Below are 27,980 nucleotides of genomic sequence, written 5' to 3'. Positions count from 1 at the left end.
TAGAACAATCCACCAATCCAAAAAAAAAAAAATCAACACAAAAAAAACTGCTTGCAAATTAATCAGGATTTAATCAATAATTTCCATTAAATGTAGCATACAATGTCTCTGTACTAGCATGAGCGGTCAAAAAGGGGGGGGGGGGGAGCTTGACATGTTGAAAATTTGGCTTTTCCTCTGCCTCTTCCTCCACCCTTTGATTGGTACTGTTTTGCACGACGACACACTTTTGACCAGTGTCCACATTTCCCACAGTTCCAACAGTTGTCAGAACCTGATGGGGGTTTTGAATTATATGGCGGCTTGCGACCATGTTCGTCTCTAACTCTTCCTCTGCCCCTTTGGGAGCTTCGGAAGAAGATCGTTGCATCTTCATTTAGATCATTATCATCATCTAGATGAAATACATCAGAACATTTGCCTTTCTCAATCGTTACAACACAAGCAGTGTCTGCTTCCACCAAGTGTTTCCTCACCCAGTTGCCTAAGTCGGGGGGTGAAACAGTGAGGAGCGCATTTCTAAGATGTTGCAGATAAGCACTCTCAGCTGCATCATCAAATGGGATGCCACTGTGCATCCAGAATTCTTTTCCAAATCTTAATTGAATGGTGGTCTCGTCACTTTTTATCTTTCCATTTTTTGTCTCTTGAATTTGTTCTCTTCTCTCTTGCGAAGCTTTCAACCACATTCTAGCACAATTCAACTCTCTCTCTTTCCTTTTCTTTTTCTGTCCCTTTGTCATCCTATCTACACTCTCCTCCAAAACATCAACCACTATCTTCCACACTTCAACTTTCAACTTCCCTTCTACTCCATACTTTTTCTTCCACTTCGGCATGTATTGCATACAATTAAGACATTTACTCGCCATGAACTTCTCATCCTCTTCAAGAGCTAGGGATTTACCGGTTTTGTTTCTCATCTTAATTTGGTATTTTAGGTTTGTACAATTTTTTTATTTCTTTTTTTTTCTTTTCTTTGAGGATCCTCAATGCAGGTTTAAATTGACCTCTCACCAAATTCTCTCTGCAGTCAATTTATCCTACCAGTCGCACTCTCTCAACCACACAAACACCAACGCTTTTTATTTCTAGGCCTATCCAAGATGGGTGTAAAACCCTCCAACACAGCTTGGAAGAACGGACAAAAAAAAAGAATCTACGCCCTCCTTCAATTAAGAAAAAGAAGCTCTGTTTTTTCTTAGCCCGTTCCTTCCACTGGGACTTGAACCCAAGCTGTTCTTTGGCCGGAAAAACGTACAAAGAAAAATCTACACTCTTCTTTGACTAACAAAAAAGAAGCTCCGTGTTTCTTAGCATGTTTTTTCCACTGGGACTCTAACCCAAGCCAGAAAACCTTCCAACACAGCTTGGAAGAACGGACAAAAAAAAGAATCTACGCCCTCCTTCAATTAAGAAAAAGAAGCTCTGTTTTTTCTTAGCCCGTTCCTTCCACTGGGACTTGAACCCAAGCTGTCTCCCGTGCACCCTTTACGCGTTTCACAACCACACAATTTTTTAACTTACCTGACCCCTGGTCCGTTGCATTGCGGGAACCCGTCAATCCACCTCCGGCAGACGAAGGCAGACCTAAGATGCTGGCCCAGCAAAGAAATTCTCTTCCCAGGACTTTCTTTTCCAGGTCCCCCTAAAAGACGCTGGCTTGTCGACAATGCAGCACGTCCTCCTCCGTCAGCCAGATGGCGGGTATGAGGGTCCCGGGTTTGGGCACCAAAATGTTAGGGTGGTGCTCACTCTAACTTATTTTGCAAGAACCACACAGGAGTCAAGCAAGTCATTTTAGACACCTGCAGGCGGAGAGTTCACTCGTCGCTGTGCTTACAGCGATGGTCGAATGAAGTCTGACTCAGGCCTCGTCAGGCGCTTATTTATTGAGAGAAACAGAGTGGGGTTGAAAGTGGGTGTGTGGGAACACACAGGATAAGGTGAAGACGGTCCCCTGCTGATCAAAGCATAGCAGGGGACCTTTTACGACGTTCTGTAAACAAAGCAACTTTGATTGCTTCCTCTGCAGCTAGTCAATAAGTTGAAAAGATCTTAGCACTTTGGTCAACTACTTTTGTCTAGACAGGACAAGCTAGTTAAATTATTACAGGTTACATTCCAACATAATCATACGATGAAGATATTCTGCAAACCCTAACAGGCATCATTAGCGGGTTTGTTTGTAAGTGACACGGAGGACGAAGAGTTTGAAGGATTTAATGAAATGGAGTGACAAAGAAGGTTTGAAAAACTATTGTGCCTTTTATGCACGCCCGGTCCTACTCTACGGAGCTCTCTTTCACCTCCGTGGATGGAAGTCGGGGGCCGGTGCTCGGCCGGGTGGCTGTCCGGGGGCGGTAGATGGGGCTCGGACATGGCTTTTACGCACGCACGGTCCTATTCTATGGAGCTCTCTTCCACCTCCGTGGCTGGAAGTGCCACCTCCGGGGATGGAAGTCCACGCCGCCACACGCCTGGAAGTTGACGCCGGTGCTTGGGGCCGTGTGGCGGTTAACTATTTATGTTACAGTTATTTGATATATTTTATTTCGTGTAGCAACTTGTATATGTTTTTATCGTTACAGTTCAGTAGTTGTTGGCTCGTTGAACTCTTGTTTTGATAAATAAAGAGCCGTTTACCAAACCCACGTCTTTCCTTGTATTTTGTTAACGCTACAATATAGTTGTACTAGGTTCATCTTGTTTTTTCTTTTTCAATTAATTCTCTGGTTCTTCTATATCAAACAATTTGTTTTAGGTTTATTTACCTGACATGTTTTGGCGGATTCTTCCGCCTTCATCAGAGTGTCACTGATGTGGTTGTGACGCGTCTTTATCAGCTGATGGATGAAGGCGTGGCTCACCTGTCAGATTTGACAGGTGAGTCACGCCCTCTGCTGTCATGGACTGGGAGAAGGCCAGAGTCATCCGCACTGAAGAAAACAAACATCAGCGTTGGATCAGGGAGGCCATTGAGATCCGCAAGCGGGGCCCGAGGACCATCAACAGGGACAAGGGAGCCTACATGCTCTCTACAACCTGGAACAGTGTTTTGGAGAGGTGAACTGACAGCAGAGGGCGTGACTCACCTGTCAAATCTGACAGGTGAGCCACGCCTTCATCCATCAGCTGATAAAGACGCGTCACAACCACATTAGTGCTACAATATAGTTACGTATATACTAGATCTGTGGAATAACAACGAGGCTGACGTCAGGGCGCACGCGCGGCATTGTTGACAAAGGACGAGGAAATTGATCGATGGATTTAATGATTTAGAGTGACACAGATGGTTCGATAATATTATTGCTTATATAATAGTTATTTGTTATATAATTTATATATCGTTATATGGGCCTGTGGAATATAAGTGCAAGCGCCGTCAGCGGCACACACCCTTTGTTGACAAAGGACGATCGATGGATTTGGAGTGACACAAATGGTTTGATAATATTGTTGTTTATGTGATAGTTATTTAAAATATAGTTTATATATCGTTGTATGGGCCTGTGGAATAATTTGAACTGCGGCGCGGCACACGGCGTCGTTGACAAAGGACGATCGATAAAAGACGAGAAATTTGATCGATGGATTTGATTTGGAGTGACACAAATGGTTTGATAATATTGTTGTTTATGTGATAGTTATTTGAAATATAGTTTATATATCGTTGTATGGGCCTGTGGAATAATTGGAACCGCGGCGCAGCACACGGCATTGTTGACAAAAGACGATCAATGGATTTAATGAATTGGAGTGACACAGATGGTTTTATAAACGTGTTATTTATGTAATAGATTTTTTTAAATAACTGAATGTTACGTCAGGCCCGTTCTCAGCTCCTCGTTTGTGTTTGTCACGTTAGCATACCGTATCGTTTAGCCTGTTGTTGCTCGTTCATGTCTGTTCTTGGTGTTGGATTTTGTTGAATAAATTGCCCCCCAAAATGCGACCTATATATGTTTTTTTTCACATTTTTGGGCATTTTATGGCTAGTGCGACTTATACTCCAGAGCGACTTTTAGTCCAAAAAATACGGTATATCCAAAATACAGCGATTTGAAAATCCTTCTCAACCCCATTCAATTGAATACACAACAAAGAGAGCATATTTAATGTTCAAACTGATAAACTTAATTGTTTTTTGACAAATAATAAATATTGAAAAGTACATACAGATTTTGGAGCAACAGATGCTGCCGTCCAAACGACATTTTTTTCATGGACGCCGCTGCTTATTTCAGCAAGATAATGCCAAGCCACATTCTGCACGTGTTACAACAGCGTGGCTTCGAAGTAAAAGAGTCCAGGTTTTCCCCTGGCCCACTTGCAGTCCAGACCTGTCTCCCATTGAAAATGTGTGGCGCATTATGAAGCGTAAAATACCACAGGGAACACCCCGGACTGTTGAACAACTGAAGCGGTTCATCAAGCAAGAATGGGAAAGAATTTTACATAAGAAGCTAAGAGAATTAGTCTCCTCTCTTCCAAAACGTTTATTGAGTGTTATTCAAATGAAAGGTGATGGAACGAAGTGGTAAACATGCATTTTCCGAACTTCTACTGCACGTGTTGCAGCCATGAAATTCTAAATTACCCTTTTTTTCCATTTATAATGCGCCCCCATGTATATACGCACCCTAAAAATGGCATGTTGATGCTGGAAAAAAGCCTGTACCCATGTATAATACGCACCCAATTTCTTTTAATTAGTTTTTTTTTTTTTTTTTTTTTAAGTCCCAATGATCGTCACACACGCAGGGAGGCAATGGGTCCCATTTTTATAGTCTTTGGTATGGTCTTAACTAGGCTGGATGTATTTTTTTTGTTGGCGTTGATTTCTCAAAGTCATTTCTTTCCAACGCGAGTTATTAACAAAGAAAGACTGGACACAGAAAGCTTTTTTAAAGTTTTAATAACATACCATAAAATTTATTTCCAAACACTGCCCGTGCCGTGGCAGTAATACCGCAGCAACACGGAAGTAACACAAGACTAATAGGGCTGGATTAAAAAAAACATACCCGGTAAAAGTCACTGAGACGCGGCGGTAACACAGCAGCAACACGGTAGTACAGCACCAACAGGGCTCGTTAAAAAACATACCAGTAAAAGTCAAAAAAGAGCTTCATCGTCTTCATCTTCCTCCAGTGCACTGAAACCATCGAAGCCTTCCTCCTCAGTGTCCGATTGGAATAGCGTTAGATATCCTTCGCCTCACACTTTCTCAGTCTCTCTTTTGTCGTCGCTTTTATGCATTTTTTCGAGTGTGATGAGGGTCTGTTCATGTTAATTTTATTCATGCACGAAGCGCTAAATTACATTAAACTAGCGAGCGACACGTATAGACGGACGGGAGCACGAAATAAAGACGCAACCGTCTTGACAAACTAGCACGTCTTCTTCGGCGCATTATCTCTATATCGTCTGTCTCGCTCTTGCTTCCTGCTAGAGCGCCCCGGAGGCCGTAAAAATCCATAAATACGCCGCCATTTAAGCTCTATTTCCCTCTTTGACAGCCAAATCGATTGCTTTTAACTTAAAAGCTGCATCAAATGCATTTCTTTGTTTTTTCCATGAGGGTGTGTGCATGATGCGCGAAATGTTCAAAACACAAACTAGCACGTCTTCTTCGGCGCATTATGTCTCGCTGACAGACGAAGAAGAAATAATAATAATAATAATAATAATAAGCAATCCTGCTAGAGCGCCCCCTGGAGGCCGTAAAATTCCATAAATACGCCACGCCGCCATTTAAGCCTCGGGGTTCAAAGTAACCTCCTGAATAAAATGCATTAAAAGTTCACGTTCATTACAACTTGTTTTTGGTGAGCAAAATGTCAGAAGAATTTAATTTAAATGCTGATTGATTGGGTTTTAATACAATGCAGATGGTCCAAACAGCGCCACTGTGAGTCACATGGCAGAGTAAGAGAAACAGCCCTTTGACGCAGGTCACCTAGCGTACATTCCTTCTAAAGATCATAATAGTCACAAGCAACACAGCCAGAATAAGCAGCAGCCATAGTAGTGTTTCAAAATAGTATTTTATTTGTTGTTGTTTTCTTCAAGATACCGCAGTGTATAAAAGTGAATTTTATTTTATTTTTTACCATTTTTCACGTGAGTGTTGTTAGTCACCTAAACAGAGGGTGTGTTTTACCGAAGTCAAATTCCTTGTTTGGCACGCTCAAACATGGCGAATAAAAAACTCTTGAATCTTCAAGTGATCAAGTCATCACAAAAATCACGAAAAAATCCTCATATAAGCCGCACCTGAATAAGCCGCAGGGTTCAAAACTTTGGAAAAAAGTCGCGGTTTATAGTCCGGAATTTACGGTAGTTTAAAAAGTCATCGATTAGATCAGGGGTGGGCAAACTTTTTGACTTGCGGGCCTAATTGAGTTCTAAATTTTGACCGGGGGGGGCAAACCAGGAGCAGATGGATGTAGTGTTTGTGTGAAGTAATATAAATGACATGTAAAGGTCATTGCATAAAAGGTTTATTAGACCCTGGACAGCCACCCGGCCGAGCGCCGGCGCCCGACTTCAATCCACGGAAGTGAAAGAGAGCTCCGACGAGTGACGTCAGCAGGGCGACGCGACGTCGCGGTCGCGCGTCAGCAGCGCGACGTCGCGTCAGCAGCGCGACGTCGCGTCAGCAGCGCGGCGGTTGTTTACATAAAGGACAAAGATCGACTCGTCCAGGGATGGTGGATGGGGCTCGGACAATGCTTTTACGCACGCCCGGTCCTACTCTACCGAGCTGTCTTTCACCTCCGTGGATGGAAGTCGAGGGCCGGCGCTCAGCCGGGTGGCTGTCCGAGGACGGTGGATGGGACTCGGTCATGGCTTTTACGCACGCCCGGTCCTATTCTATGGAGCTCTCTTCCACTTCCGTGGCTGGAAGTCCACGCCGCCACACGCCTATAAATTTGTTTTGTTAAATAAAAAGCTGTTTACCAAACCCACGTCTTTCCTTGAACTTTGTTAACGCTACAATATAGTTATGTCGTAGATCTGTGGAATAACGACGAGGCTGACGTCAGGGCGCACGTGCGGCGATGTTGACAAAGGACGAGGAATTTGATCGATGGATTTAATGATTTAGAGTGCACAGATGGTTTGATAACATTATTGCTAATATAATAGTTATTTGATATATAATTTATATATCGTTATATGGGCCTGTGGAATATTTTGAAGTGCAAGAGCCGTCAGCAGCGCGCACGCATTGTTGACAAAGGACGATTGATGGATTTAATCAATTGGAGTGACGCAGATGGTTTTATTAACGTGTTATTTATGTAATAGTTTTTTGAATAACTCTGAATTTTACGTCAGGGCCGTTCTCAGCTCTTAGTTTGTGTTTATGTCACGTTAGCATACCTATCGTTTAGCCTGTTGTTGCTCGTTCATGACTGTTCTTGGTGTTGGATTTTGTCGAATAAATTGCCCCCGGAGCGAATTATATATGTTTTTTTTTCACTTTTTTGGGCATTATATGGCTGGTGCGACTTATACTCCGGTGCAACTTATAGTCCAAAAATTACGATAAATAAAGTAATAAAGAAATCAATAGTATTGTTGGTTTCCCTTTTTTGCTAGTGCATCATAGTCTGGAGTAAAATTAATAAACGAATTACGAGAATATTGACGTCACAGCCTACACTCAAAATTTGGCACTGATAGATGAAATTACTACGTACTACTGAGTACGCACTTGAGTGTGCACCGAGCTTTCTGACACGGCTCCCGGGAGTAAATGCGCGGGCGGGCGCTTCCCCATCTACTGGGGAAACATAGTAAATGCAGGGAAAATGACCCCCGAAAAATTAATAATACAATTTATTCAGGTTTGGCGGGCCGGATTAAACGGCCCCGTGGGCCGGATGTGGCCCGCGGGTCACAATGAGACTTGATGAAGGTAGATGAAGACTTGTTCTGAAGCACAGCAACACACAATTTTGGATTATGTTATATTATTTTGTTTTGCTATAATATACTTTGAAACTGCTTGAATATTTTTATTTGCTAACTAGGGAAGCCCATGCTCAATTCGTTCAAAATTCCGTTTTGAAGCTGCTTGAGTGTTGTAATCTGCTAACTAAGAGAATCCACGATCATAGTTATGATTATGTGTTAAATTGATTATTGTGAAAGTATGTGTTAATATTGTCACGATGTTTAATCAGTATCAAACATGTATGTAATATTGATGTTCCATTTACACTTGAATGTATAAATGTGAGCGAAGACAAGGAGGCGGAAAGGGTTAATGGTGATACTAAGTGGTGAAAGACAGATCCCACACATGAGCGTGACCCAAGGTCACGTTCATCCAGTTGATGTCTGAACAAAATGCTATTTGACGGAACACAAGTCAGAGAAAGAGATTGCAAATGTCACGTTGACGGACAGTTGGTAAGATTTGGAAGTGGGAAACAGGATGAGGCATCCCTGAGAAAATTGTTACTTCCCTGAGAACATGGTCACCTCATCTGGTTGAAGCTGGCCGAGATCCAGGTGCAGTCTATTCTGGAAGCATTTGGGTCGTCTGAGGCCAATGTATGACGTCATGAAAAAAAACTGGTACGTGACCAAGCAGGCATAGTACCCACGAACTGAACTGGTATAAAAGGTTTGTTCGGACAATGAGCATCGCTCTCTCTCGCCCGGTGGGCTCTCCCCGTCAGGGGTTTCCCCCGGCAGGCTACCGCCGTGGGTCGAGAACACCGATTAGACAAAGATAGATTTCATTCGTTCTGAGATTAACCTAAGGTCCATTAAGATGAATTTATACTATCTTCAAATTGGACTCAGTCAAATTTTAAGCGTAGACAGGCTAGGAGATGCAGACCTCGGTGCAGGAGAGAGGAGCCATTTTTAGGGCGTCGTCATCTCCATTCTTTAGGCCAGCCTGTTGTTTTAAACAAAATTCGGATTTTGGAACAAGGATCCCTCAACTTTTCCACCAAACAGCATTTTAGACCTCTAAACTCTTACCCTTTTTTACTATATTTTCGAGTTTTCAATCGAGAGAACTTTGAGACTGAATAATTTTTGCTCTATTGCAGGAGTCTCAAACTCCAGTCCCCTGGGGTCGCATTCCTACATGTTTTCCAAGTTTCCCTCATTAAACACACCTGATTCAATTGTCAAGCTCCTGCAGAACGTGAGGATGAACTGATCATTTGAATCAGGTGTGTTTAACGAGGGAAACTTGGAAAACATGTAGGAATGCGGCCCCCGAGGACTGGAGTTTGAGACCCCTGCTCTATTGAGAAGGGTGAGTGGAAATTGTTGTTAGTTGTTCGAACAATTGAAACGTAATTTTTTTAATGATTATTTTGATATTTTATGCTTTAAGTTTAAATCTCTTGTTTCTCTATCATAGTCATACTGTCCACCGTTCAGTTCTTTTTTAAATGAAGACTGCTTTAATCCTTGACATCAGGTAGTGTCAGAATCTGGTTCAAAACCGTTAACTTGAGCTCAGCTAGTGTTGGTGCACGCTAGTGTAAATAAATGAGTTCCTGTGGTCTTAACAAAGACAGCTAAATCTATTACGAGCGGTTAACAAAAGCCCCAATTAGTATAGGAAAGAAGAGCTGAAACGACTGCGATCAATTTGATCCCGGGTCTCGTAAAGGAATTACTCAATACCGGGATCCTGTTGCTTCAAAAAGGGACTGGCGTCCGGAAATGGCGGAATTAATTTAACAATAGTACCGGCAGTCCAACAGGTGAAAAATAAACAAAGAAAAACATAAAAACATGCCAGGTATGCCAAGTTCCTCATGCGAAGTCGTCCAAGCAAGCTCCCATTTTGTTTTGTCCCGGTATAGGTACAAAGAAGTATCGTGCAGCTAGGAATGAGCACAGAAGGCGACTTTTATAACATAGAATAAAAAATGCAAATCAATCATACATTTTAATAGCCTATAAAAACTTAAAAAAAGAAAATTTAAATAAAATGAATAAATAAAAATAAATAAATTCCAAATCATAGCTATATCAGAAACTTGGCTTGACAATGACAAAATAAAATATGTTGTAGAAATGGATGGCCACGAACAGCCACGTCATTGCCATATTGTGCGTTGAAGGATTCTGGCTATTGATTTGTACGGAGATAGTCCGCCTATCCAAATTTGCCACAGCTTATGCGGTCCAAGGAGGTGGAGCTTCCAGAGCTGCGAAGGACCCAGCCTTCGAAATGGCCTTGGAGGACGCTGCCTGCGAATTCGGACACTGCTACTTTGTTTGTCCCCTTCAGAGAGGGAGATGGCGGCCATGTGCAACACGACCAAGACGAACCATATGCAACAGAGACTGTTTATTTAGGGAATGTGAAAACAGGAAAAGGGGAAAAGGGAAGCTAGAACGCCAGTAGAGCGGGTGCACAAGGCGATTGATGCGCCAGTGAGCTCGCGTTGTGGCGGCATCTCATAACACAGCGGTTCAGGCAAACAGGAATCAGGTGATGCGTGCGTCAAGACAGTCGACCAGCCAGGCATACCGCTACACAGCAGATCAGTAAAATGCATGTCAAAGCAGACGAAACTGCGGCGACTGACTTCTATATATACACCCTAATCAGCGGGTAACACAGGACAAGTGTATGCGATCAGCGCCAATTAGGATGCGGATTTCCGTATTTGCAACACGCGCCCCCGAGGTCTAGCATGGAGGGAGCGTCAGCCAGCCAGCAGGACGAGAGCCAAGACGTGACACAGCCGTGTACGAAGGACAAGTGCACCGCAGTGGGGAAAGAGACGTGACAGCAGCAATGAGAGCTTATAGTGGTGGCGTGCCTCTGAGAAATGTGCTTCACTGAGGACAAGCATGGGGTGCGCGGCTTGCTGCCACGCACGTAGGAGAAAAAGCACTGCTGGTCAGAGGTTGGGACAGCGGCAATGAGCCCGGATAGCATGGGGCATACCTCACAGCAATCTGCGTCACTGCGGACGTGACTGAGTTTAAGCGCAGGAGGTGGCAGCTGGCCACGTGCAAGGAAAGAAGCATCAACAGGTGTCGAGACACGTGACAATATTGCGTGTTTGTTCTTCTATTTACTGTAAAGATACAATACGGTGTGGGAGTGGTTATTAAGGGAATGGGAAAGATTTGTGGAGAGTATTGGGTAGGGTTTAAAAAGCTTTAACATCCATGTGCAACCATGACTCACTTTGGTTTCACTATGCATGAGGTTCCTGTAATGTGGTAATTCTGAAGGTGGACACTTTGCATTGCTTTGCAAGGTAAACCATACTTCTAATTAATTTACAAAACACCATGCCCTCTAGCGGCCAACAAGAAACACTACGTGTTGGAAATTTCAACAATGGTGTTTAAATTTCTAAATAATGTATATATATATATATACCATTTCTATTTTGCATACTTTTGTTTTTTTGCGGCTGGTTCTGGAATGCATCTCCCGCGAAAAACGAGGGATCACTGTATATGTACATATATTTTTTGCATTTTTGCATGTAAGTGAAAATGATCATGGGTTTTCAAACTGACTTAACATTGAAATATCAAAACTGTTGACACACTGTACCCTTAAAATAAATTGTATGTTACAGCCCCTATAACAGAAATTTGAACGTGGTTGTTGATCAAAACCTGGCTTTTGAACAGGTTTGTCAACTCTACAGATCCTCAAAAAAAGTACCAACATGCAAGTATAAATGAAAATTGTGTGTATGTACAATAATCCCTTGTTTATCACAGATAATTGGTTTCAAGACCACCCGCGATATGTGAAAATCCTCAAAGGAGTCACCCTCTCATTTTTGACATACATACATTTTTTGTGTATCGATAAATGTAACCATATAAGTGCATATGTTATCATTAGAACATTAAATAATAGTTTCAAACATGTAAATACTGTATTAATACGGAGTATAAAAAACATACAGAAAATAATGTATAAATAATAAAAATATAAATATGATGTGTGTGTGTGTGCGTGTGTGTGTGTGTGTGGTGTGTCTACGTGCGCGTGTGCGTGTGTGTGTAACATATGTAGATGGAGCTAAAGTATACATACTGTAAATATGTTTTTTATCATTATAACAACTATTTTATAAAAAGGTACAAGTGTACATACTGTAAATATGTTTTTAGAACTCTTATTATAACAACTTTTTTATAACAAGGTAGAATTTTTTATTATTTTTTTATTTTGGAAAAAATCCGCGATGTACTGAAACCGCGCTAACTGAACCGCGATATAGCGAGTATTTGTGTGTGCATGCACTCGTGCACATGCTTGTCTGTTAATGTGTTTGGTCGTGTGTGTTTTTGTTTGTTTATGTGCAGGGCAATTGAAAAAGAAAGCGAGAAAATCAAAGACATACTGACACAACAACTACAAAAATTGGCAGCCCGAATAGAGGGGTGTCGTCAATTTGTCACGAAATGCGGAAAACTGAGCAGCTTTCACAAATAAAACAAGGAGGTAAACATGAACTTGAATTCCTTAGAATAATTGTAAGTAAACAACAAAGAGAAATTGAAAGACTGAAAGATGAAAGACATGACCTGAACATCCTTGTAAGAACTTTGAAACTACAAATGAAACATTTTACTCTGAAAGTTGAGATGAGTAAAAATTTAGCCATGAAAGAACAAATGCTTCTTCATGAAACATTGACTGTCATTAACAGAGAGAGTCATATTCTGGGGAGACAACATACTGAGATTAAAATTAAGCAACACAATTTAAAATTGATAAATTTTTCAAAATTAGAAGAACACAAGCAAAGTCTCAATGAACTTACCTGCCAAATAAGGCAGTGGTCGACAAGTGACTGCAGTCTGATAACTAATAACTGGAAAACAATCACTGGTGCAAAACAAGCTAAGCTAACTAAGCAGTACATGCAGGAAAGCATGGTATGTTTAAACCAAGCAATAATAAGAAATGGTAAAGAAGTTTCACAACTTGAAAATGAAATAAAGCACATCATTAACACAATGACTGTCATTGTAAAGCATTCTGAGAACATTTTGACTCAAATGAAAACACGTACTAAAAAACAGAAAGACAAAGAATTTTTTGAAAAAACAAGTATGTTTTTTGAATCCTGTGTGCCAGGAAACAGTGAACAACTGGGGGATATATTAAAACATACAGTAAACACACAAACGCACATGGAAGAAGAGGACATATGGAAGAGGTTGATCCACACAAGAAAACAACAAAAAACAAACAACATAAAGACAGTGAATGCTAATAAACACAGGATATATCTTGAAGAGAAAAAAGCAAGAAAGCTGATGAACCTGGTGAGAAAACAAATCGCTAAGGAATTCACAAAAAGAAAAGTCAAAAGCATCAAATGTCAAGCTAAAAAAATGATCAAACTTCATCAAAAACTTGAACAAACCATGAAAGAGAAGGATGAATTAGAAATCCTCAAGATGAAGCTGCAAAAACAAAGAGAAAAAGAAGAGGATTTGATGCAATGTAAACACTGTTGTCCAGGTGCACAACAGGCTCAAAAGCACATCAATGAGATGACAAGAACCAAGTCAGATCAGAGGGTAAGTGTGTCTTTTTGTCTAAAGAATAAGCAACCATTGCCCAACCATGACCGCAGACCAGTACCGGGCCGCAGGCCATTTTGTACTGGACAGCACAAAGATACTGAACAGAAGTTTTTCTTTTAGCAGATGTAGATTGAGAAACTTTGCTGCTATTGAGAAACTTTGTGCCTTGCGTGGCATCCGAGTCTCATACTCTAAAACTAGGAAAATTATGCTTGCTGTGACATAACATTGCAGTTAGCCACGCATCACTAGTTTCGGCAAGTCTGATTGCCTTGAGTCTTAAAAGAGTCATACAAGCGGCAAGGACCGGACCAGGTCAGTGGCAACTGCAATGGTAGGGCAGTATCCATTATTGCATACGGCGTACAAATAAGCAAAATCCAAGTAAGACACCCCAGCAAACCATCCAATTACAAATATTTCAACAACACATTTGTCTATTGAACTGGTTTTATTTTATTTTTTTCCGTGCTTATATGGTCTGGTTCATTTGTGAACAAATCCAACAGCGTGAACAAATCCAACAGCGTATGAATTGAGTTTGTAAATCCCCATAGGGTTATTTATTATTTGTGTTATGGCAGAAGCACGCCCGGACTGACCATAGGGAGAACCGGAAGTATTCCCAAAGCGCCGGCCTAGGATTGGCCTGCTGGCCTGCGTCCCACTGTTTTTTTTCCTTCTTTTCTTTTTTAAGTCTGCCGGTGCGGTGGCGCGCCTATCAGAGAGACAGGCCAGGCCACTTAGGCCACTCAGGCCAGGAGCATGTGAGGAGGAAAAGACGATTGGTTTATATCAATTAACACCCGCCCCCACAGTCCGTATCAACCACACAGAGCGCATGTGGAGGAAGGGCTGTGTTACGTATGTCAGGTGCCGGCTGCTGTGGTGTGTATAGCTAGCGAGCGGTGCAAGTGAGGATAATGGACTTTGAATGTGATAAAAAGAAGAGAAAAGGCAGTGCAGAGAGGGAGAGGGACAAAAAAAGAAAGGCGTTGGAGGGGACGCAGCCAAATGCAGAAAATTATTCAGCCCCCCCACGGTGCCATTAAAAACTGTGTGTGTGCCCGCGTGTGTATGCATTCCAGTTTGCATGTGTTGTGTGCATATATGTGCTGCTGCCATGTAATAAAAGGCAGAACTGACTAGCCTTGATAACCAGTGGGAGACACTGAAGATGGCATCTTTAGCTGGCTATAAAGTCAGGACAGTCATTGAAAGGGTGTGCACACTGAGGATCCTGAGGAGGGCCTGGAGTTGGAGAACACTCACTACTCCTCTTGTAATGACTGTCCCATATGCTGCTATCACGTCCTGTCTCATTTCAATTTGCTCACAGATGCCTACCATCAGTGTTCCCTCTAAGCTGTGCAGCTGCGCAATTGCGCACTGGTTGTGCAGTCTCTGCGCACAAGAAACTCCATCCTGCGCACAAAATAAAATTCAGCATAAACTGATTGATTAATATCTAATGTTAGACGTAATCTCAGTCAGCTTTATTGTCAATTCCTTCATGCAAAGACACACAAAGAAATCGAAATTACGTTTCCTCCACCCCAGACGAGACAGAGTACACAAGTAACATACAAGTAAACAACGGGGGAGAGAGTTCAGGACCCCAACAGCCTGGAGATCACAAACTTCGCCAGAGGCGAGCAGTGCTTGCATCCCACCACAGAGTCCCGGCACCATTCGTCACGGATGTAGACGCACATTCCACCTCCTCGCGACGTTCCCCCTCGTACAATGTCCCGGTCCGCCCGATAGCACGCTAGCCACTCCAGATGCACAGCAGTTGCGCACTGTCCGGTTCGTAGATCTCAGCAGGCATGTTGATGTCCAGCGATCGAACGTTCGCCAGAAGAATGGAAGGCACGGCCGGGCGAGCCGGGTTGGCCGCCAGCCTGACCCGGACGCCCCCGCTCTCGCAGCAGACCGAGCGCCTTTAATGTCCCCGCTTCAAAGTCCAGATCGCCACAAAACTCGCTTTCGCGGATGTCGAGCAGAACCAGCCCGCTGTATTTGTAGCACAACCCGGTACGACGAGACGAACACACAAAACTGTCGGACAAACCCACATTAAATGACAAAACAAAACACCGTTCAGGACAGAGAGAGGCCGCTGCGTGTGCACGCGCCGCCATCTTACTTCTAATCTAATTAAGTGGACGAATGTGTTTTTTTTCTGTGCCTTTTTGTAGTGTAAATCAGTAATTTACAGGTGTGCAGCAAATGATATGATATGGTTCACTCATGCTACACAGCCAATCATAGGATTGACAGTGCCTGAACATTTGTCCTGCCCATCCGTGCCGCGCAGGTTACCTAACTAACGACAGTGCAGCGGTGTCAAGCGATGCAAATGCTAAATTAGCTAATCATGGCGAAACGAATGAGCAACGACAAATCCGTTCGCCAAGTCAAAATAAACAAGAGATGCGGCAGTTCTTTTAAGATTGAATGGCTGTCGGAGTGTGTGCAAGTACAAGAGGAAATGGTGAAACTGGGTGAGATTTTCTATTTTTCAAATGGGAAAGGTCTCCTGCAAAACATGCAGTAAAGCCAAAGTGGCGGGCAAGTTTACGGAGAGAAACATATGGAAGGAATGGAAGTACGACTACCTCAAGCGTCCCATTCAGCAGAAATGTCATTTGAAAACTGTTGGGATTCTACAAAGACTGAAGATTGGACAGGAGATCAGTACATTATTGCGGGAGAGCGCAAAAGGCCGACAGAAAAGGAATGATGTGTCACACAAAGCAAAATTTAACCACAAGCAAGTTAAAGTTTTCATTATTTATTTATTTATTTATTTATTTGTTTGTTTGTTTGTTTGTTTGTTTGTTTGTTTGTTTGTTTGTTTGTTTGTTTGTGGTCCACAGTGTGCACAGGGAGCTTGTGTGTTTGCACAGACACTTGAAAAAGTAGGGGGAACACTGCCTAGCATGTCATTGGTCTAGCATACAGGTTCTTGCTAACATTGTCTGTAACACAAGTGGCCTGTGAAAGGGCCTTCTCCACACTAAAATTTGTGAACAGACTTCGAACCTCGATGAGCCAGGACCGCCTCGAGGCTTTTCTGTTGATGTCAACAGAGAAGGAAATATGAATGAAACTTGACAGCCACTTGACAGTCACCATTGATAAGGTGGCAAAACCTTTTTTGCGCCACGGACCGGTTACGTGTCAGAAATATTTTCGCGGACAGGCCTTTGTATAAATAAATAATACATTTATATAAATAAATACCGTTTTTTCCCATGTATAATGCGCAAAATTTAACTAATTTATTGTCCTAAAATCTGGGGTGCGCATTATACATGGGTACAAAATAAAAAAATAAAAAAATTCATTTTATTTTATTTTTTTAATCCGGATATGATACGGAGGTCGCCATTACAGATGTGCTTTCTTCTCTGCTGTTCACTTCAAACACGCTCCATACGAATACAATGCTCTCGTATCAGACGCTCGCTCGATCACCTGCTCGTTTGCTGTCACAATGTACCCTACACAAATCCGAAACATTTCTTCGCTATCGAGTTTCCTAGCGCATGCGCAGTGATACGGACCGGCAGAATAACATCTGGTTGTTCCCAAAGATGATCTTTTTTCTGAAATAATTTTACGTTTACGGACTTAAGTAGGAGTCAAAATTTGGGTGCGTATTATACATGGGTACAGGCTTTTTTCCAGCATCGACATGCCATTTTTAGGGTGCGTATTATACATGGGGGCGCATTATACATGGAAAAAAAACGGTAATACATTTATAATAAATATATAACTACGATGAAATAAAGTGAAAAACAAGTATGAAAATAAATGTAAGAATAAAACTCACCATTACGTTGAATTAGTGGGAACACCCGAAGTGGTTAAGGTTTGTCTTTTAATGCAGGATGCTTGGTCTCCATGTGTCAAAGTAGTTTTGAAGGCTTCATTGCCTCGTTAGCTAGCCTGTCGCCACATATTATGCAGAGTGGGCTTGGCACGTCAGAGTCACCTGTGGCGATAAACCCATATTTTAAGTAGGACTCCAGAAATTTTCTTTTAAATGCAGCTTTCCTCTTCTTAGAAGTCGTAGCCTCTTCTTCTTTCAACTCATTAGGTTGTTTTCCCTTTCCGAAGAAGATTTCCAAACATCTCTGTTTCTTGCTCATTTTTGCGTGCTTCGCGGGTCACGTGACCAAGACGAGCGTCTTGACCTGAACCGACGGATGTAATTGAGAGAGATTTTTTTTATATTTTTCAAAATACAGTCAAACCTCGAGTTTCGAACGTCCTGATCCTCGAACAAATTGGAATTCTAACGAAAATTCGAGATTGTTTTTGCTTCCGTTGTCAAACAAAATTCGGAGGTTGAACCTCGCGAGATGAGCCGAAAGGACCCAAGAAGACCCGACTGCACGGCCCGGATGCCGACTGACTCTGTTCGTTATTGTATTTTTGTTTCTTTGAGAATTGTATTAACCCCTAATCATGCCTCCTAAGAAAGCAAGTGAGAGCAGTAAAGCCATCCTAAAACACAAAGACGCTCTTAAAGCAATGCGACAGTGAGCGCCCGGCGGATGCGCGATCGGACCAAATTAAGCTCCCTGCGCACTGAGGTTCACTTAAATTTTGGAAAGTACATCAGGACTTTAAAAGTATTTTTCTAAATTTCGTGGTCGGCGGCGCGCTACGGTTGCACGTTCGGCGTTGCGCTGCAGTTGCGCGATCTTATAAAAATACGCAAATGAAAAAAGGCTAAAAAAGGCGTTTTTTTTTTTATGTTGGAACGGATTGAAATTTTTCTATTATTTGTAATGGGAAAAATATATTCGGAATTCGACCGATTCACTTCTCGAACCATCTTCTGGAACGGATTGTGGTCGAAAACTGAGGTTTGACTGTAAATTCTTACTCATTTTACATAGGTCGTTCGCATAGATGAATCTGCACATATTTGCCGGAGAAGGTTGGTAATCGGTGTACTATATGTTGAATAGCAGGAGTGCCAGGACTGAACCCTGTGGTAGGCAAATTCTTCTGCATCCGCCATCTGCTTTTGACGCCATTCATTTCTACATAGAATTTGCAGTTTTCAATGAGACTTCTAATTACTTCTACTATAGTTCTATGTTTCAGCATTTTGGACACTTTCAGAAGTATACCTCTGTAATTGACGGTATCATATGCTGCTGTTAGGTCGACAAACACTGCCCCAGTGACTTGTTGTTGTTCAAACCCATCCTCTATGTACTGGGTTAAATTAAGGACTTGACCGCAGCAAGATCGTCCTGGCCTGAACCCAGCTTGGTCTACTATGAGGGAGTTGTCAACTGTGTTGGATATTCTGTTTAGTATATGTGTCTCATAGAGTTTATATAAGGTACATAGTCGTGATATTGTCCTATAGCTCTTTGAGTTGTTTGGATCTTTATTAGGCTTTAGAAGAGCAGCTACCTAGGCTTTTCTCCACTTTTTTGGGACCTCCTTTGTTCTTAGACATAAGGTGAAGAGGGACAGTAGCCATTGTCTTGCCTTGGGTCCCAGGTGTTTGAGGAACTCATTTAGGATCCCATCTATTTCTGCAACCTTCTTTGGTTTTAACTGGTTGGTTTCTTTCTCTAGGTCTTCTAGAGCAGGGGTGTCAAACTCATTTTTTCACAGGCCGTATTGGAGTCATAGCTTCTTTCCGAGGACCATTATGACTGTCAACCCAAATAAATGTATGAGCACCTCATATTATATGGAGTAAAAGCTACAAAACAAACTGACAAATAACTCATTTTCAAATCAGACGAGTAAAAACTGGTCAAATATTTTAAAAAAAAGGTATTATTAAAAGTTAAGACAATTTGCAATTCTAGAATTGACACGCGAATTCGATGCACAATTTGACTTCGCGGGCAACATAAAATGATGTGGTGGGCCGTATCTGACCCCCGGGCCTTGAGTTTGACACCCGTGTTCTTGAGAGAAAGGTGGGAAGTAATCATTACCGTCTAAGAGGGCTGCCTTCATATCCTCTTGCCTTTTCCTTTTATAGTGTCCTTTATTATTTGGACGGCCATTTACAATTGGTGAGCAATTTGGTTTGGATTTAATGCTGCTATTCTTTGAGGTGGTTTATTCTCATAGTTTAATCTACGAATGCTTGACCATGCCCTTTTGCTGTTGTGAGTCATGTCTAGATTTTCTACGAGGTCAATCCATTGTTGTTGACTCTCCTGGCTCAGTTGAGATAGAACTGTCTCTCCCATTTCAATGGTGTCTTTGCTAAACAGGTCTTCATTGTATAGGGCGTTATAATTCTCATAGAGTTCGGTGGGGAGAATACTTCAAAGACCTCCTCAATTCCACTTCCATTGTGAAAGCAGGGCCTGGAGACTCTGAGGCGGACTCTCCAATCTCTGGGGTCGAAGTTACTGAGGTAGTTTTCCTCGCAGGCAAGGCCCCAGGGGTGGATGAGATCCGCCCGGAGTTTTTAAAGGCTCTAGATGTTGTGGGGCTGTCGTGGCTGACACGCCTCTACAACATTGCATTGACTTTGGGGACGGTGCCTCTGAATTGGCAGACTGGGGTGGTGGTTCCCCTCTTTAAGAAGAGGGACCGGAGGGTGTGTGTGTCCCACCAGTAGCAGATCCCGTGGACGACCCAGGACGCGCTGAAGAGACTATGTCTCTCAGCTGGCCTGGGAATGCCTTAGGATCTCCCGGGATGAGCTGGATGAAGTGGCTGGGGAGAGGGAAGTCTGGGAGTCCCTCCTAAAGCTACTGCCCCCGTGACCCGACCCTGGATAAGCGGAAGAAAATGGATGGATGGATAGTTCTTTAATTTGGCCAGTCATTCCTTGAATGTACTCCTTTCTGCAGCCTCTAGGCATGTTTTGTTGAGCTGATACTAGTTGAACAAATTTATCGTAATGATCAGGCTCGGGTGGTATGGCATCAATACGCTGTTCAATAAATTCCTTATAACCTGTCGATTTTGCTTTTTTTAAATTGAACCTGGAGAGATATTTTAATTGTGTAGGTCTTACAACTGGGTGGAATGTGATTTGTACAGGTCGGTGTAGGGACCTTTGTGTAGGTTGTAAGACTGATCTTGTAAGAATATTGGGATTTGTTGAGGTAACAAAAGCTAGGTCTGGGTTGTGGGAGGGTCTTTTAGGTCATATAATAGCGCAAGGTTATTCTTGAGGGCCCATGAAATAACCTTCTCCCCATTTGCATCTTCAAAACTGATTATTTGTCCCCAACAAATATAGCCCTTCCATATGTCTGGCTGGCGATGTCAATAGCCAAATGCATTCCTGGTAAAGAGGCCTTGTTGTTCTCACTATGTGTTTCTTGAAGACATCTGGCTGAAGATCTGAAAGGAGCTTTGCTTTATTATTGAAAAAGCCTTCAATACTTAAACTAATTATCAAAGTCAAAAAGTCAAAGTCTGCTTTATTGTCAACATCTTCACATGCCGAGACACATAAAGAGATCGAAATTACGTTTTCCCTGTCCCACGGTGACAAGACATATTACACGATAGACATACAAGTTGACGCTACGCAGAACGGGGAAGCGAGTTCAGGATCCTGACAGCCTGGAGTATGAAGCTGTTTGAGAGTCTGGTGGTGCGGGAGCGCAGGCTTCTGTACCTCTTCCCAGAGGGCAGAAGCTCGAACAAAGAGTGAGCGGGGTGACTCACATCACTCACAATCGTGGTCGCAGGTGAGATGGGAGGTGTAAATGTCCTTTAAGGAGGGGAGCGAAGTATCTATTGTGTTCAGTGTGTGCCACGATAGCACAGCGGTCGAAGCGGTGCTCAGTACGCTGTACGTTATTTATTTGCGTCACGGGTTCAAATTACTTCTTTTTTTTTAACGCTGAACGAAATGTCTCGTTTGCATTTTCAACTGGCTGCAACACATAGCAAACACTAAAAAAAAAAGTAATTTGAACCCGTGACGCAAATAAGTAACGTACAGCGTACTGAGCACCGCTTTGACCGCTGTGCTATCGTGGCACACACTGAACACAATAGATACTTTTTGATATAGCCAAAACTAAATTACCCGGCCAGGGTACGCATTGATCTGTTGCCTTGTGTATACCCGCCCATGTTAAATATGTTGTTGAACAGAGGATGTGATTTACCGAAGTCAAATTCCTTGTTTGGCACGCTCAAACATGGCGAGTAAAAACTCATGAATCTTGAATGTAAACTGGGTCCTCGGAACCAACTTGACATGGTCGCGTTCCAAAGCTTCACGCCAACCTCGCAGCAGGATATCATGCATTTACGACATGATCAACTTTCTAGACACATAAGGAATGGGTCCAAGTACTAAAGCAGCGGTGTTATATTGATCGGCTTTGCGTATTAATAGGAGTGTGGAGAGACCCAAATTTCACAAATGGTTGTCTGTCATGCGATGCGATGAGGGTGAGCGGTGGGATATACAAAAGTAAAATTCGCCTTTATTGACTTTACAGTTGTTTGTCTTTAATTATCTATCACATTTTACCAGTCCTTACACTACTATTTCAAAATCCATGCATTGACATCATCCCTGACATGGTGGTGCAAACAAACTTGAACATTGGACGTGCATGTATTCAGATGCCTCTAAGGCAGGGGTGTCAAACAATTTATTTTCGCGGGCCGCATTGTAGTCATAGCTTCTTTCAGAGGGCCATTATGACTGTCAACCCAAATAAATGTATGAGCACCTCACATTATATACAGTAAAAGCTACAAAACAAACTGACGAATAACTCGTTTTCAAATCAAATGAGCAAAAACTGGTCAAATATTTAAAAAAAAAAAGATATTAAAAGTGAAGACAATTTGCAATTCTAGTAATGACACGAATTTGACGCACAATTAGATATTTCAGTTGATTTGTAATGAATCCAGAATGTATGAAATTTTTGGTTTTTCAATTGCATTACAGAAAATAAAGAACTTTATCACAATATTCTAATTTTCTGACGCAGTCCTGTAATGTTGAATTGCATTGCTGTGCAGATGACACCCAGCTCTACCTGTCTACCAACCTACTATCTAAACCTCTCCCTCCTCCCTCTCTAATTGCCTTCAGGAAATCAGATTCTGATTCTCTCATAACGTTCTCAAATTAAACAGTGATAACACTGAGATTATTCTTATTGGTACAATCCCACCCTCTCTAAAATAAATTACTTTTCCATCTCTATTGACAATTCCCCAGTCTCCCCCTCTCCCCAGGTCAAGAGTCTGAGGTTATTTATTATTTGTGTCAAATTTAAATTTAGGTAAAAGCCCCGCCCGCTTTTTTTAAATTAATCCCCTATTAATATTCACTAACAATGTTTTACGTGGAGTCCGGTTTCGAGGAAAATATGCCTCGAAACCGGTCTCTGAACAGTGAATACACTGTTCAGAGATGATAGGTTCGACTCCACCTTCGGCCCTCCTTGTGTGGAGTTTGCATGTTCCTGTGTGGGTTTTCCCCGGGAACTCTGTTTCCTCCCACATCCCAATAACATTTTTGGTAGGCAGAGTGAGCACTCCAAATTGTCCCGTGGGGACAAGCGGTACAGATGATAGATGAATATATATTCTGCTTTTCTATAGAAGTCTATATTCAAAGCACTCACACAGTAGATTGATCCATTTTCCATTGACTGACCCATTTTCATTTTGATAAATTTCATTTGTAGCTACAGCTGCCCATAGGCAGGCTGACAGAAGCGTAGCTGCCAGTGTGCGCCTCCACCACTTAACATTCCCACACAGGCAGACACCAGTGGGAGTGGTACTGGAGGCAATTTGTGTGAAGTGTCAAGGACATAACGACACATGCTAAATTCCCCATTAATATTCACTAACAATGATTTACGTAGAGTTCTGTTTGCAGGCAAATCCTGTTAGGGTGGTGCTCACTCTAACTTAATTTGCAAGAACCACACAGGAGTCAAGCAAGTCATTTTAGACACCTGCAGGCGGAGAGTTCACTCGTCGCTGTGCTTACAGCGATGGTCGAATGAAGTCTGACTCAGGCCTCGTCAGGTGCTTATTTATTGAGAGAAACAGAGTGGGGTTGAAAGTGGGGGTGTGGGAACACACAGGATAGGGTGCTGATCAAAGCATAGCAGGGGACCTTTTACGACGTTCTGTAAACAAAGCAACTTTGATTGCTTCCTCTGCAGCTAGTCAATAAGTTGAAAAGATCTTAGCACTTTGGTCTACTACTTTTGTTAAGACAGGACAAGCTAGTTAAATTATTACAGGTTACATTCCAACATACCGTTTTTTTCCGTGTATAGTGCGCCCCCATGTATAGTACGCACCCCTAACAATGGCATGCTGATGCTGGAAAAAAGCTTGTACCCATGTATAATACGCACCCAATTTTTATGAATTTTTTTAAAAAAAAATTTTTATTTATTTTTTTTTTTATTTTTTTTTTTAAGTCCCAAAGATCGTCACACACGCAGGGAGGCAATGGGTCCCATTTTTAAAGTCTTTGGTATGGTCTTAACTAGGCTGGATGTCATTTTTTTTGTTGGCGTTGATTTCTCCGACTGCCCCTAAACGCACCACCGCGCTCCGTGCGCACACGGCGGCTCTGTATGGGAGAGACGTTGAAGAGGAATAAAAACACCCTTGGAAACCAAAACTTGCCCCTCGTCGTGACTCGGAGCCGCAACAAATGTTTCGGATTTGTGTAGGGTACATTGTGACAGACGGCAAACTAGCAGGTGATCGAGCGAGCGTCTGATACAAGAGCATTGCGGTCGTATGGAGCGTGTTTGAAATGAACAGCAGAGACGAAAGGAACAAGGCAAAGTGTTGTGAAATAAAATATTACCTGTAATACGCATTTTGTTATTTGCTGATTGAAACTGCTAATTAAACTGTGAATTGAAACTAATAGGTGGAGAACTGAACTCTCGCTCTTTATATAGCTGACGTGTCTTGCGCAACCGTTCTGCGCATCTGTAATGGCGGCCTCCGTATGACGTCCGGTCCGCGATGGAGATTAAAAAACAAACAATATTTGACAATAACACACCATCGAGGATTGCACCATCGCATCAAACGATGTGTCGTCAATTATGAATTTTACTAAGTGTGTTGGGCAGGATGGCTGAATGCGATGCGCGATTGACAACAAACAAGAAGAAAGGTGAGTTTTATTTCGGGGGAGATTTGTCATGTCTCGTCCCCAGTTTTGCTATGTGTCTAAGTTGCCATAGTTTCTCTCTTCCTGTGTCACCTCAATCGATGTAACGTGTTTTGTATTTAAGTCCTGTCTGCCCCTCGCTCACCGTTGGATCATTGCATGTGTTACTGTCATTCTGTTCCTGTCTTTGGTAATGTCACCCTGTCTTTTTGTTCCACGACTTTGTCGGTCAGTCCTGTTGTTGGTTTTGTTGTACCATGACTTTATTTAAAAAAAAAAAAAAAAAAAAATTTTTTTTTTTTTTTCTTTGTACCCATGTATAATACGCACCCCAGATTTTAGGACAATAAATTAGTAAAATATTGCGCACTATACACGGAAAAAAACGGTAATCATACGATGAAGATATTCTGCAAACCCTAACATATCCCTCCTGTTTTATCATATGATTATGTCAACCTCGATCAGTCAAACATAAGTAAGAAAATACAATGAAAGCAATAACTTCCAGTGAAGATGAGTTTTTTCCTCAATACTCCAGTCCAAATTGTGTGTGTAATTTAAAAACCTGCGGCCAGATTAAATGCAGGAAAAGAGTTACACGGTCCCTCTGCCTTAGGCGACCAGAATGTTATCAATCAAGATAAAAATTGCTCGTGATTGTTCAGCCGTTGGGGGCTTGGCACGCCTACTGGTGGAGGGTGAGCACGATTCTCACCCCCTTCGCAGATCTGCTCCGTCCGGGGAGAACTTGGGAATGTCTGCTGCGTGGTCGTTGTCTTCAGTGGCTCAGGGTGGACTACCTGGCCACCAAGGGGGAAGAGGATTATTCTGCCTCTGTATGAACTGGGGCGGGGACTGTTGATGGCTGATCTGGTTCCTTGCAGGAACCCTTCACTGGGGCGCACTGGGACAGATGATACCACAAATCTCCTTTGCCGGCCAGCCGGACGGCATGTGAGATGCACTCCACCAATTTATAGGGTCCAGTCGACGCAGGCTCCGTCCCCTACCTTCTTGGGACCTTCAGCCAGAACGTTGGGGTGATCTGGACCTCGGTCTTTGCTTCCGTATCCGCAGTAGTTTGCTGACCAAATCCCGATCTGGATCCGCCACCGAAAGAACAGCAGCACGTCCGGAAAACAGCAAAAAACAGCACCTTTTCTGCAACCTTTGCATTAGTCATTTGAGATGTTTCTTCTGCTCCTCTCATCACTGTTTTGGTTGCCCTGGTTACAGAGGTGTTGCTACACCAGAGGGAGGGAAGATTGTGTCTGTAGCAACGTTGATTAGCCAAGGAATGTAGTGTGGTGTGAATTAGCACTTCATTGTCGGCCCGTGACCCCCGCAGAATCTGTCCTCCTTCCTCAACCAGCCGTTCTTCTCTCATGGTTGGCTGACCTGTCCTCGATTGTGATCAGATAACTTGAATTGCCACTTTCCTGTGGAACAATGCAACTAGACCTTTGCTAGACTTTATCTACTTAGTAAATTAACACTCAATAACAATGAGTGACTTTTCCTAAACACTTGAACAAACATTGAGTAAATATGGGATAACTTGTACGCAACCACTTCAAACTGTGTTTAACACTTAATAAAGAAAAACAGTTCCGATCAACAACAATCTATGAACCAAACCTACAGTTAACTAAAAGGAATGGAGTTTCTTTCAACCAAATAAGAACATTTCGCCTATGCAAATAAGCTCTTCTCATTGTTAGTGAAGGCCTCTTACAGGAACAAAAACACACAGATAACATAAGGACAGGAAGGATACATATGGCTGACAGGGATCAAAAGACATCCCTGTTACTAAAGAGAAAAAACCTAGATAAAAGGAAAGCCATAAACTTGTAAATGACAAGGCTTTACTTAAATTATTCCAACATTTCCCTCCTGTTTATCACACATTTGCTCAATTTTTACATCACCAAAAACAACCACTTCTCTCGATTTTCAGTTGTCAGATCACAAGTATGCGCACAAATATTTCCACCAAAAAGGATAAATGTGGCAACATCATCATTCGGAAACACACAGATCTGGGAAAAAGTCTGTAAACTCAAGTGCAAAACTTGCATCATCATCATCGTTATCATCAACATGCTGCCGTTCAGACATTAAGCATACCCAGGCCATCTCGTCTTCCATGGGCGATATTGCTGTAGTGATGAGACGGTTAAACAGAGCACGGAATACAACAACATCCACACAAGATGAGTATAGCAGTAATTGAGGACACAAGGGCTTTATACTTCCCAAAAGCAGTCATCCACTTGTTGTGCTCTTTCATCCTCGTGTTGAGGGATTGCAAGCTTGCAATCACCTTCATCAGGCTCCCATCAGGGGCGGTGTCATTCTGGATGAAGGTGCAACATTGTTCCCTGAACATTGCACAGACCCTTCCTTTCCCAGACAACAACATAACAAGAGCATTGCGGTTCTGGATTGACATTAGGGAAGGCGTGGCTAGCTGTTCGTGCACTGCCTCAAGTCCCGCTTGTGTCAGTTTGCCCAATTTCTGCATGTTGCAATGGATGTAATTTATCCTGTCAACGGTCTTGTTCATCGTCCACCAGCAGCAAATGGAGGACTCCCATCCCGCTTCAATTTGGTCAATTAATTCTTATTAATCAGGAACTCCTCTGGGGACTTTAATTGCATCAATTTCAGTCAGATCATCGCCGCCTCTCAAATTTAAAGATATTATGTTTTTGTTTTTTCCAGCTTTTTCCCAGAGCTTGGCATGTCGGTACATATACAATTTTGGTTGACTATATTCTCTAAAAGCAATGGTTTCTTTTTTTTTTTTTTTTTTCTTCAACGGATATTATATAGAACACTCTGTCGCACATTTCACAATCAGTAGACGTGACAGATTTCACACAATCTTTTATCAATGGCAACGGTACAACATAAAGAATTGGTCGTGAACCCATACACATGACATTCATAATTGTTCCTGTCTTTGCAGCTTGTTTTGCCATTAGCAATCAATTGTTTATTTTACCAGTTACTCTTATAGTCACCTAAAACAAACTATCCACATTCATTTTAGAGATAGTGATTCCATCCTTTAACATCTACAGCAGTTGTTGACAAGGTATTATTTCTTTACATAACGTTTTGGCCACTCTTAAGGCATTCAGTGTTTATTTTGAAGCCAATTCAATCCATTTTTAGAATGCATCTATTATGACCAGGCATTATAACCCTGTGGATTGTGTTAAGCACATGTTAAACAAGCTCT

General features: G+C 42.3%; 1 protein-coding gene across 3 annotated transcripts in view; it reads left to right on the top strand.

Moving 5' to 3' along the window:
* Positions 1-27,980, top strand: part of LOC133158577 (trichohyalin-like) — a 99,681-nt gene that overhangs the window by 21,806 nt on the left and 49,895 nt on the right. For 2 of the 3 annotated variants that reach the window (XM_061285854.1, XM_061285856.1), the window contains exon 2: positions 12,343-13,569. The exons of the other annotated variant lie outside the window; for it this stretch is intronic. Coding sequence is in view for 1 of the 2 variants with exons in the window: in XM_061285856.1 (XP_061141840.1) it covers positions 12,442-13,569 (1,128 nt within the window). In the remaining variant the exon portion in view is untranslated. The remainder of the gene's footprint in view (positions 1-12,342; positions 13,570-27,980) is intronic. 3 annotated transcript variants of the gene reach the window in all.

Source organism: Syngnathus typhle, linkage group LG8 (genome assembly GCF_033458585.1).
Source record: "Syngnathus typhle isolate RoL2023-S1 ecotype Sweden linkage group LG8, RoL_Styp_1.0, whole genome shotgun sequence".
Classification (NCBI taxonomy): Eukaryota; Metazoa; Chordata; class Actinopteri; order Syngnathiformes; family Syngnathidae; genus Syngnathus; species Syngnathus typhle.
The sequence above is the reverse complement of the archived record's forward strand: the minus strand, read 5'-3'. Positions and strand labels throughout refer to the sequence as shown.